The sequence below is a fragment of the Spinacia oleracea genome, chromosome 5 (assembly GCF_020520425.1).
Source record: "Spinacia oleracea cultivar Varoflay chromosome 5, BTI_SOV_V1, whole genome shotgun sequence".
Classification (NCBI taxonomy): Eukaryota; Viridiplantae; Streptophyta; class Magnoliopsida; order Caryophyllales; family Amaranthaceae; genus Spinacia; species Spinacia oleracea.
In genome coordinates, this window is record NC_079491.1 from 140,513 (window position 1) to 153,702 (window position 13,190).

At 36.3% G+C, this 13,190-nt stretch overlaps 1 protein-coding gene across 2 annotated transcripts in view; it reads left to right on the forward strand.

Annotated features, from left to right (window-relative positions):
* Positions 1-13,190, forward strand: part of LOC110775483 (uncharacterized) — a 48,157-nt gene that overhangs the window by 20,033 nt on the left and 14,934 nt on the right. The window contains exons 7-14 of one of the 2 annotated variants that reach the window (XM_021980085.2): positions 684-810; positions 6,503-6,636; positions 6,728-6,787; positions 10,091-10,326; positions 10,590-11,019; positions 11,392-11,715; positions 11,814-12,413; positions 12,550-12,723. In XM_021980085.2, the coding sequence (XP_021835777.1) occupies positions 684-810; positions 6,503-6,636; positions 6,728-6,787; positions 10,091-10,326; positions 10,590-11,019; positions 11,392-11,715; positions 11,814-12,413; positions 12,550-12,723 (2,085 nt within the window). The remainder of the gene's footprint in view (positions 1-683; positions 811-6,502; positions 6,637-6,727; positions 6,788-10,090; positions 10,327-10,589; positions 11,020-11,391; positions 11,716-11,813; positions 12,414-12,549; positions 12,724-13,190) is intronic. The other variant, XM_021980086.2, reaches the window with a different exon arrangement.

Genomic DNA, 13,190 nt, shown 5'->3' on the forward strand with positions numbered 1-13,190 from the left:
AATAAATACGGTTGGAAAAGGCAAGTGTATCCCTTAAATAAATACAGAGGGAGTAATATAGTTCACATAAGCTGTTCATGGTGCTATTGTAAAAGTACTTCATGCGGAGATGGATGGGGGGCGAACGGCGAGAACTGAATCTGCCCATGGTGGATTAATATAAGAGAATACAACCTTTCATCTTACAGCCACCTCTATACAGTTATGTTTACACTCCAAGTAAAACATCAACATGTTCTTGAGGTTTCACATAGGAGCTGTGGATATTAGGAATGCACCTCGTGGCAGTGACGGTAATATGCTTGGAGATGCATACATAAATGATGTTTTGAGAAACAACCGAGAGTAGAGAGGAAAATGAGGGAAACAAACAAGCAAAGGTTTAAGATGTAAGTCTCCAGGTTGTATATTGGCATGTAACAGATGAAACGTGAAAAACAAAAAGATGTCTTAACAGGATATTCAATGAGATGTGCGGGTTTTCGGGACTGGGTTGGGTTAGTTTGTAAACTACTTCCTGATTCTGATCAACTTTAAGATCTTCTTTTCTCATTCCTTTTCTATATATTTTTTTCTTCTGATGTATCCCTTTCTACTTTGAATGTGTTGTGTGCTGAAATCTTTTGTCGGTGCTGGATATCATTTTACTGGTATGTAGTCATTAGTTTGAAACTGGCTTTCAGGTAAATACAATATCACTAGTGGATCTTAATACCGAGGTAATATTTAATTGTCAAATGGGTCGTGGGCGAACAACAACAGGAATGGTGATTGCTACCTTAGTTTACCTCAACCGAATTGGAGCCTCTGGTAAATGATGCTTCCTTTGACTCATCTTGTTTGCTCTCCCACATTTTGAGATGTTACAAATCTCTTGAGTCTTGATTTCTAATTCAAGTTCTGATATTTGAATTTGACATGAATTTCAAATCTGTTAATGGACTGGAATTCTTACGTTACTGTTGTCTTTAACCTTTTCCAAAATAAAAAGTAAATTAATTTAAATAACTTTTTATTGAGAAGACTTGAAAAACTCCAAACTCCCTAAATGTAAAAAGAAAGGTGTAAGAGATCAGCCAAGTCCTTATGTGGATGCCTCAAAGTTAGCTTTTGAAGGATCTGCTTATAAAAAGCACAGCCTGTTTCTAATAGAGTCAATCACTGTTTTATCTCATGATGGAGCTACCAACTCATTGACAATGCTTAGCGTAGGAAGATGACTGGTTTTTTTTTTTTTGTTTTTTTGTTTTTTTTTGTAGCAACTCAATTTATAATATGCTAAAGAAGAAAAACAAAAGCACTCTTTTGGGATCAATGTTGACTTCCTCAATACAAGAACAATAGCTATCAAAATGATGCATTACATTTATATCATGAAGGCTGTTTGAGGTGTAAAGGCCTCTGTATGCATGGCTCCGCTAGATTTTTCTCCCTGTTTTTCCCTTCTCCTAACTTCTCTCATTTCTTGGTGGAGGCACTACTTAAAGATGTTCCCTAGCCTTGGTAGAGAATTGTATGTGGGGAAGGAAGGGGGATTGGCTGATTATGAGTTTGTGTCAGCCCTTTATGTATTAAGGGTGAAATGATATATTCATGCTTATGGAACCTAGGATTTGAAAGACACTAATTCCGTCTTTGGTAAATGACTTTTCAATGGCTTTTGGTTTTTTCATTTGGTTAAACAACCAAAAGTTATAAGGGTTATAAGCTGACTTTTAAGCCAAATGGTAAATTTTGGCTCTTTGCTTTAGGGTACAAAAGTCGTCACTCATTTACAAAGTAGGGTGAAGGACAAAAAAACTTAAGCCCTCGAACTATCATAAAGCTCTTAATCTATGATGTCTAGAAATGGGATACACGTATCACACCGAGGCTAAGTCTTGATTCCAGCCATATACAAAGGAAATTGATTCCTTGACGAGGAGATTATACCCTTTACTTGTATTCTTTATTTGCACACCAATTTGCCAACATAATTTTCTAACCCTTCAAAAGGCCAAGCTTTCTTCACCAATTTTTTCCAAGCTACAATCACATTTTTCTTAGAACTAGAAATGACCCAACTATAACAACTAAAGCTAAGTGCCAAAGAAACAGAACCCGAGAACAGAATAACAAAACATGTATAAGTGACTCGTCCCCAGTAAGATATAAACGACAACGGCTTGCCATCGAAAAACATTCCCCTCTTTAAAACATTTCCAGTTGTGATGGGATATTTTCATTGACCGTCGCCCTAGCCAAAAGTTAACCTTTTAGGGAGCTTTTGTCTTCCAAATATTCTTACTAGGGAAGACCAAAGAAAAATTTCTTCAAGGAAATTTCAAAACTCTTCACATAAAAGGTGATTTTCTTGTCCTTCCACCAACCCATCCCATATTCCCCTTCAAAAGACCTTTTTAACATAAGCATTTACTCTGATTGTTTTTCCCGAACTTTAGGAAGTCACGAAAAGGTGGACTTTCCAACATTTCTGATTGCCCCTCCACGCTAACACCTCTTTTCAAATATTCTTATTTTGAGTAAAGCAAATCTAGAAATTTAGTTTTTAGGGTTTGATTTCACACCGAATGCCAAAGGGGTTATAGTTGCATATACCTATGATAATAGAGTTGATAGGCTTCCTGTGACCTGCTGTGTAGCGGTAGGAGGAAGGCAATGATTATGTGCAATTTTTTAGAAAACAATGACCGGCAGCCAGCCCGCCCACCCCAGACCAGACCAGACCAAAGGGTAAAATATCGGCCGAGTCAACTGGTAACGGCCGTATTGTACCGGGTTCGGGGGCCAGTGATATGATACATCCCTGTTGTAACGGCATTTTGAAATACTGCGAGATCCCGGCCGGTTCAGCCGGTCCAAACCAATTTTGTCCGCATTAAACATTATTAACCACAAATTTTGGCTGAATTTCTCATGCTTTTGACAAAAAGAAAGGGAAAAAGGAAAGAAGTGAAGAAGGTCCATTAAAATCAATGGAGAAGTTCCATTTACACATCTGAAACAAAAGAGGAGAGAGTAGGTGATGGAATCCTAGGCTGCTTTTATTAAGTCACTTGTAGAAGATTCCACATGTAGCGGTGTAGGGCTTGGGGGATAGGTGGGGATTGGGGTATGTAGGGGCTGAGGTAGGCTCACTGGATTTTTCTTTTTCATTTAAATGCTACTCATTAATATCATTTTAGTTATTTTCAAGGGTTGGGGCCTGTTGTGATGTTGTTAGTGGGCTTTTTAAGCATAAGTGATTATTATTATTAATTTTTTTTAACTTAAAAGGGACCTCAATTAAATTAGCGAAATGGAGCTGCAGCCTGCAGAGTTCGGGTCAGAGTTTAAAGCTAAGTTTTGCGGCTCAAGAACAACCATACTAGAGCTAGGTGCATCACTTAAGAGAAGTTTTATACAGTCCAGGGGAGGGGTCTGAAAAGTACACCTTTGAGAAAACATTTAAACTCTTCCTTGCATTCTTTGCCAACAGATCAACCACCTTGTTAGTTGTCCTACTTTCAAAGATCAGAGTCGTGTCCTGAAGGTTATCCAATCTTGCCCTGCACTCATGAATCAACGATTTTCCTTGAGTTACAATCTGAAACTATGGTTAGAGCATGAAAAGTAGCAAGGCAATCAGTCGAAATAATACAATGGGCCCAGTTACTTCCTACAACCCATGAAAGGACTTCTTTTATGCCCAATAATTCAGCCATCAACACATCATTAGCATAGCAGACAGTAGAGAGACCTTCAAGCTACTCCCCTTTAGAGTTTCTAGCACCAGTAGCTATTCCCGCAAGGGAGGAAGGGGAGACAAAGGATGCATCAGAGTTAATCTAATAACACCAATTGGAGGGGGGGACCAAACAGGGGAGTTGGGCTTTTCTTCCTTTGTGGGCTGGTTCTGAGTATAGAACCATTCTAAGGCAGCCCAAGACGAGTGATTTTTTGAGTTGAGAAGGGGAGTGTTTTTTTTTTTTGAGAAACACCACTCATTGCGGCGCTTCTAGATTGCCCACAAACCAAAGGCAACGCAAACATTTTCTGGGATGTTACTAAGATTGGGATTAGTAGAAAGGAGGGGGATCTTAAACCAAACCGCAAAGGGAGGATTACCATCAATTTGGATGCCTGAAGCATCACAAAATTCTTTGGCACAAAAACAAAGTCTGAACAGATGGTAATTGTCCTCAACTAGCCCCGGGCAGAAAGATCAATAAGGGTTGGTTTTCACTCGAAGGTTTGAGGTTCTTTTTAGTCGTCAGCCTATCCCACCAAACTTGCCATAGAAAAAAAAATCTGAGTTTGGGGTGTCCCGCTGCCCCCTAGATCCACTCCCAATCGTCACTGTTTTTTCCACAGGAGGTTTGATAGACTCCATAAACCCCCTAGCCATATGGGAGCAAAATTTACCTTTCACCTGCCAATCAGAAAAGATTTTGTCTGGTTTGTGGTTGAACTTTGTGGAGCAAATAAGGTGGTATAGATTTTCAGGTATGGAGAAGGAGAGAAGGTTATTGAGTTGGTGCCTGGACAAGGTAGCAACTTCATTGGCCACAAGGTTTTCCTCCCCTCGGTTGATAGGACCAGACCTAAGAGACTTGTTTCCCACCCATCTATCAGACCACAGACTAATAGACATACCATTCCCAACTTCCCAGGCTAAACTTTCTTTGTAGAGTTCCCAACCTTTTCCCATAGCTTTCCAAATATGCGATCTCAAAGCAAAGTGATTATTATTTTTAATAAGCCCAAAACGTGGGATAGCTTTGATATTTTTGTTTGTAATAGTTTATAAGATTCTTCAAATAAATTCCCAATTGATTCAATTTAAAAATTCAAGTAAAAATAAAATTTCAATTTCTTGTCCTGACAACCGGAACCTGGCCCGCGATAAACGCGTCATTTCCTTTACATCGACGGCTGGACCACTACCGTTATTGCAACCGAAACCGCATTTTCGAACCATGGTCAAGACAATAGAATAGGAGTGCCGTAACAAGGAAAAAAAACGCAGTTGTAGTCTAGGACTATAGGGTTGTCGTGGAAGCGGCTTGTGATGATAATTGGAATGGATGCTGCCAACGCGGCATGAATTTTTTCAAAAATTAATCATAATGAGTCGGTTATATATTTTGTGAATAAAATACATATTTCATTAACTACATAATTAATTAGTGAATATTTTTGGCCGATTTGAACAAAAGAACAAAACGTAACGAGATACAAAAACGTTGTAACTCAACGAGTCACTATTATGCAACGGACAATTGCGGTAAGAAGGACAATTTTTTATCTCGATGCTCTGAACGTGGTTTTGTGGGACAGGAACTCCAAATCCGTTACAAAACGGCTGAGTTTTAGTTCCATTGAATCATGTGAGGATTACTTTTGAGCTCTAAAATATAAGAGCACCATGACAATTTACATTTGTTTCCAGTTAGAACATCACTAAAATTTCACCCACCTGAGCTCTTAGGAAGACAGAGATGTTCTCAAGCAACAGAAACTGCCTTTGCTTAAGCACTTTCTCTGGGACGATAAAACACCTGACACGGTGACACCAGTATGCTAAAAAGGACAGATTTTATCAGTTGGATTTTATCACCTGACTCTACATGTATAAGAAAGCAGCCAAGCAGTCCAACTTTCTTTCCTAGTAATGATTTTCTTGATCAAGGGTTGACACTTGGCACTGAAACTGTGACGTTTCTAGAAGAGAGGGGAACTCCGAAATATTTGAATGGAAGAGTTCCTAAGAAGACCGGAAGTCATGCAAAATATTATCCTAATCACAGCATTTACCTCCAAAATAGATAGAGCATTTACTCAGGTTAGCTCTTCTGAATTTTGGATTATCTTTTGAGCTGACTGGCATCTGTGCAAATATTCCATACATGCAGGTAGGATTTCCCTGCCTTAAACCTTCTTTTGCCGGAAAAGGTTCTGTAGTTTCACCATTCACATTGACAGAATAAAAAGAAGTAGTAAGACATTCTATTATCTATGTCACATACTGAAAGGGAAAATCCAGGAAAAGCATTGAGTGATAATTAAAGGCCCACTCAGCTGAGTCATTAGCCTTCTGAAGATAAATTTTAACCATACATGTAGGAGAGATGTTCCTACCATACCCTTTTATTAATTCATGACTCAGTATGATGTTATAAAAAATAACCCTCTCTTTGATGAAAGCAGATTGGTTCTCATTAATAATATCAGACAAGACAACTTGAAGCCCGTTAGTGAGAATCTTTGAAATAATCTTATAGAGCACAATGAAGCATACTATATGTCTATATTCCTTCATGCAAGTAAGTTTAGTCACTCTAGGGATCAATCCTGAATCCAAATATCTACTAACTGGACTGAACCCAAATGGAATACCAAGGAATCATGCACCCATACTCAGCTGGTATCTTGAAACGCCTTTCTTAGGAGTGTATTCACATTTTTTTCATGAACACAATTTTGTTGATAAAAATTGTGAGTTTTGACCTTTTGTGTTCAGCAGGCATTCCAAGGAGCAACTCCATTGGAAGAGTTTTTGATCTGAACTGTGGTGCTGACAATTTGCTTAGTTCAGAGGAGGCAATCCGCAGGGGAGAGTACACTGTCATTAGAAGTTTGATCCGTGTTTTAGAGGTACAGCTTTATGTGTTTCTGTTCATCTTAAATTTCTATAGGTTTCTCAGAACTAAATCCTGACTATCTTATTAATGAATGGTATACTCAGGGTGGTGTTGAAGGAAAAAGACAGGTGGATAAAGTGATTGATAAATGTGCCTCTATGCAGGTATTGTCTGGATTCTGGAACTAGTTTCTTTCTTCAGATTCAATAAAATCACCATCTTTAGAGGCTGTGCCTAGTATTTCACCCGGTGCTGGTTTTTACTTTCAATAATGTCTGCTGTGTGCAGGGGCGGACCCAGGAATTTATAAATGGGGGTCCAATTTTTTTTTTTTTTTATTTGCTTTCTAATTTCTCTTATGTGCTCTTTTAGGGTGTTAAAGTTGAGAGGTAAGTAGACGAAATATTAAAAACGTTATAATAAAATACGTGGAGGATTTATGATCTTTAATTTTGTTTTTTCATAACAATAAAACTCAACACTTAGTTCAAATTACAACAATAATTTGGCGCAATTTCAATTTAAAATGAAAAAAACGAGTTTATCATAATTTGAAAGAGATTTACTTTATTACAATAATTGTCACTGAACAAATAGCACACAAAAACACTTATAAGAAAAAGGAACATCATTCTTAACGCTTATTGGGCATTATGCTATTATATACGAATGAATGAATTAAGCTTCTAAGTCTAAGAAACATGGAACTATAAGTCTATAAAAGTGGAGTATAAAAATACATTATTAGAAGTATATGTTATGAAAATTGCAAAACCTTTTTGAAGAAAAAATAACAATACTTTTTTTTTTTTTGTAAAAGCAAAATCATGAATCATTATAGGAAAAAATAAAATTAAAAAGGGATGACGGAAAAATGACTTGTAAAAGGAAAAGGAGAAAAAGTAAACATGAAGAATTTAGATGATTAACTAAGGACAAGTAAAAGACAAAAAAAAGGGGGATAAAAAATCAAATTTAGCCTCCCAATACGAGGAATCGAACCCTGGTTCCATGTGTAGAATGGCATTTAAGCAACCATTATGCTACAAGTATATTTCATTGTCATTAATGTAAGTTAATCACACATAACTTAAATATTTCAAGTACAATTAATTACCCTATATCAATTTTACAGTTTTTTCCCAATAAATAATGGGGATCCCTTTGGACCCCTCGGGGTATATATAGGTCCGCCCCTGGCTGTGTGTAGGATTTTTCATTCATCATTTTGTTGTAGTTCATTACTTAATTTGGTTTCTTGATCAAGCTATATCAATAATCATCATTTGTGAACTGTTGTGTTATAATTTAGGCAGTTAGATTTGTCATTCAATTTATTACACCTTCTCCCTTTCTTTCTGAATAAATGCATCACTTTGATTGATACGCTTGACAATGCACAACTTTGACCACTAATATCTCTTATTGTCTATTATTAAATGCTACAAAAAGTTGATATAGTGAAAATATACATTGTGACAAATCCAACAACATATTCCAGAATTACATTTAATTTTGTATGTACGAGTAAAAGATCAAGTCAAAGTTAGTATATGAATAGAGTAAAAGTCCAAGTGATTCATCTATTTAGAAATGGAGAGAGTATGTACTACTACCTCCATTCCTAAATGTTCTTGGCACTTTGGAATATGTGACCAAAGTTAGAAAACATTGACCATGAATTCTCACTATTACATATTTCAAAACATTATCATGTGAGATCTTGTTTCTTTCGTCCCGATATATGTTTCCAAAATAACAATTTTTTATAGTTTTTTTCATAGGAAGTTGATATAATGGTTAAAGATTAAAATTTCAATACATCGCCAAAAACCACAATTGTTGATGTCAGTGTTACATAAATAAGGTTCCACTTTTGACTATAACCATACCGATTTTTTGCCAAGTTTGAAAAATATTTAACTACGAAGAAATATTTTAGCAAGACATCAAGAGCTCATTTTTGGGTAGTTTTTAATTTGTTTCGGATTGTAGGGGTTGCATGCATACAGTAGGAGGTTATGAACAACTAACCAATGCATACAGTAAGAGGTTATCTACAAATCATGCTTGATTTTGAGATAAAACTAGTCTGTAAGCTTCAGTAATGGATCTAGAACGTTGAAGTTGTATGAGGTATCAAGAGAAACAAGTGATGCTTACTATAAGCTTTAGACTACTACACTTATACTATATCAGTGAAGAGGGAAACTGAGGCTCCTAAGAACTTAAGAAGTGAATGTTGCTTCAATTTATTGCACACTTGCTCCTAGTACTTGATATGCTGTGGAATCAACTTTGATATAAAGGAGAAGATGCTGGTGTTTGGGAAGAATCGAGAAATATAAAAATAATTTCTTTATAGTACTATTTTTCTTTTTCTTTTTATAGTAAAAGAAATATGAATTGAGGAGGGTAGAATCGAGAAATATAAAATTAAAACAAATAGAAATTAATAAAATTAAGAGTAAACTAAAAGTAATAGAAAATTAAGAATGAAAACTAAACTAAATCGACTATGAAATTATTAAAATCAAGGAAGATCGAAATGAAATGAAGGCCTATAATGCATAAAAACCACTTAAAACAACATTTAACCTATAAATAAGCAGAATAAAGGCTCAAAACACTGTAAGTAGACCAAAATGACTCTTATTGAGCCTAGGTACTACTTTAAGAGTGACATAAATGTAACCCCGTTGCTACAGTCTATTAGAGACACCTCTCTCCGTTTTCCTTTTCCAAGCCACTAGCACTCGATCAACTTCATTGTGCTGATCCTGACAAACTCTAAACAATAAGTTCAAGATAAAGCTCATGGAGGTGAATCAGGTATTCAGGTGATCTAAAGGGTCTCTTCTTTGTTGTAGAAACTTCACGGAACGAATTGTTTGTCAAGAAAAAATTAAGCTTCTTTGAGTAGACTTTCATTAATTATTTGCCAAACACAAAAAGTGTTCACTGATAAAAAAATGTTCCAAAACAATAAAAATAAATTTCCAAACATACTTGTGAAATTTCTAGTCAGAGCTGTAATACATATCTCATGGCTTGCATAAGTCCCATGAAGCTGAATTAGATTGCTGGTGTATGGAAGCTTGTTCCTTTAAGAATTGAGAGTATGTCATGTACAAGGACGGAAATAAATAATTTGATTTGAAAAATTCTCATTGTTTTAAAAAATTACTTTTCTTATGCTTTTCTTGATCTGGTTGTTTTCATGATGCATAGCTTGAGGGTGAGAGATTTTGTTTTTTGTTTTTAATTTTTTTTTTATTTTTTTTTTTATTATTATTATTTTTATTATTATTATTATTATTATTATTATTATTATTATTATTATTATTATTTTGTTGTTGTTGTTGTTGTTGTTGTTGTTGTTGTTGTTAATTTTATTTTTATCTTGGCCTCCTTTTGTGTTGGATGCTGCTGCTTATTTCCGTATCCATGTACACCTTCATTTGCAGAATTTACGAGAAGCTATTGCTACATACCGTAACAGTATTTTACACCAACCAGATGAGATGAAGCGAGAGGCTTCACTGTCGTTTTTTGTGGAGTATCTGGAGAGATATTATTTTCTTATATGTTTTTCCGTATATCTTCACACCGAGGGAGCAACTTTAAATGCATGTTTGTCTATTCAGTGTAGTTTTGCTGATTGGATGAGAGCTCGCCCAGAACTCTATAGCATATTGCGTAGGTACTTAAGTTATGGAAAATTTGTTTAGATTGTTATGAATGATATGCATACATTTTTACAATTTTTTATCCTCTTCTATTCTATTTTGCTTCTTCTAACAAATCTTTTATGTAGGCTATCGAGGAGAGACCCAATGGGCCCATTAGGTTACCGCAAAGTTATGGAAAATTTGTTTAGATTGTTATGAATGATATGCATACATTTTTACAATTTTTTATCCTCTTCTATTCTATTTTGCTTCTTCTAACAAATCTTTTATGTAGGCTATTGAGGAGAGACCCAATGGGCGCATTAGGTTACCGCAATGCAGAAAAATCACTGACTAAGATGCCTGAATCTACAAATGGCCGTCCTTATGAGATGAGTGTTGTTACTGCACTGAGAAACGGAGCAGTGCTCGGCAGTCAAACTGTCTTGAAAAGTGATCATTGCCCTGGTTGTCAAAACTTGAGTTTGTCGGAGAGGATAGAAGGTGCCCCAAACTTCAGAGAGGTTATGGGATTTTCTGTTTATGGTGTAGCGAATCCGACGATTGACGGCATTCGATCTGTTATTTTGCGCATTGGTAGCTTGAGAGTCGGTCGTCCAGTATGTTGGCACAACATGAGAGAGGAACCTGTTATCTACATTAATGGAAAGCCATTTGTGCTTCGTGAAGTTGAAAGACCTTATAAGAACATGATGGAGTACACTGTACGTTCATAAAGCTTCATGCAAACCTTTATCTTTTAGCATGCCATTTGCAGCTTCACATCTTTGGAGACTTGAATAAACTTCACATGAAAGTAACTAGATATGGATGAGAAAACGTGGATTGTGAAGCAATCCACATTTCCTTTATTTTATCACTTTATTCACAACCCTATGTTTCTACCTCGCAATTTCTTATTCTTTTAAATAAATAAATAATGTCTACCTAACTTAAATCTCATTTGATCTACATCTGTTTTTACTGAAAGAAACATACTTAGGCTGGATTATATTAGCTGTTTTGTAATGCCTTTTGGTCCTTTTGTGTCGTTTACTTCCTCAAATATATAAAATATCATTCATATTTTGGCTTAGGGAATTGATTGTGAGAGAGTCGAGAGAATGGAAGCTCGACTAAAGGAAGATATTCTGCGTGAATCAGAACGCTTTGGAGGAGCTATTATGGTTATCCATGAAACAGATGATGGTCAAATATTTGATGCTTGGGAACATGTCAACTCTGATTCAATTCAGACACCGCGTGAAGTTTTCAGCTGCCTACAAGTGGAGGGTTATCCAATTATGTACGCACGTGTACCCATAACTGATGGAAAGGCTCCAAAAAGTTCCGATTTTGACACTCTAGCAAAAAATATTGCATCAGCTTCAAAGGACACTGCTTTTGTTTTTAATTGTCAGGTAAAAAGTTTCCATTGTTGATGCAAGCTATCACTTACAGTAATGCTGGTTTACTTATAAGGATGTGGTGGCTGAATGCACTTTTTATCTCTGTGCAGATGGGCAGAGGAAGGACAACAACTGGTACTGTTATAGCCTGCCTTCTCAAACTAAGAATAGAGAACGGAAAACCTATACGGATTCTCCAATATGAGTCTATTGGGGAAGTGGATGACTGTTATTCATGTGGTGATGAAACTATGGATGATTCAGCTGCATCTAGCTCAAGTATCATTGATCAAGGAACATCTAGAAAGCCACCTCGGACTTTTGGCATTAATGACATCTTACTGCTGTGGAAGATCACGAGATTATTTGACAATGGAGTTGAATGTCGGGAGGCGTTAGATGCTGTTATCGATAGATGTTCAGCTTTACAGAATATACGTGATGCTGTCCTACGATATAGGGAATTATTCAATCAACAGCGTGTTGAGCCCCGGGTGAGAAGGGTCGCATTAAACCGTGGTGCTGAGTATTTGGAGCGTTATTTCCGTTTGATTGCTTTTTCTGCATACCTTGGAAGTGAAGCCTTTGATGGCTTTTGTGGCCAAGGAAAATCTAAGATGACATTTAAGAGTTGGTTGCAAAGAAGACCTGAAGTCCAAGCAATGAAATGGAGCATAAGATTGAGGCCTGGACGATTCTTTACTGTTCCAGTAATATTTCTTTTGCTTAATATAATAAATTCTTATAAAGGAAAAACGTAAATGAATTCTTCAATATCCGTAACTTGTCAAGAATGCATTTCATTTCAATTTGGGTATGCCAATAGTTTAGCCTTTTCTGATGTAGGAGGATCTGCGATCTCCGTATGAGACTCAGCACGGAGATGCAGTAATGGAGGCTGTTATTAAGGCTCGAAATGACTCTGTGCTAGGAAGGGGCTCTATACTTCAAATGTACTTCTTTCCTGGTCAGAGAACTTCTAGTCACATACAAATACATGGGGCACCTCACGTTTACAAGGTATAGTGGTTTTCTACTTTCCTTTCCGTACCAATTGTTTGCTTACTTTATTTCTTTGGTAGAAAATATAACTGTTCTGGAGAGATGGGAGTTCGGGAAATGTACAGGGTGAATGGTAGAAATGTCTTGAAACCAACTAGGGAAAAAAAATTTACTTATTCATTTTCTTGAAATTAACTTGAGAAAAACCCGTGATTTTATAGAGCATTGTATCTTCATTTTATGAATAGTCTACTATGTTTCCTTAGGGAAACTATGGGAACATTACCTGGAAGTATATGCTTCTTGTAGCTCTCCTTTGTGACCAGTTACGAGACTTCAGCCACTTGAAATATTCTTGTCCTCTAATTTCTAAAATGCTGCTACTGCATCTGTCTGGCACATTTTTGGGCAGATCTGTACTCCTTTAACTTTTGGTTACTTTCTGATATTTTTTCCTTTTCCTAGGTTCCTCTATTTATTTGAAG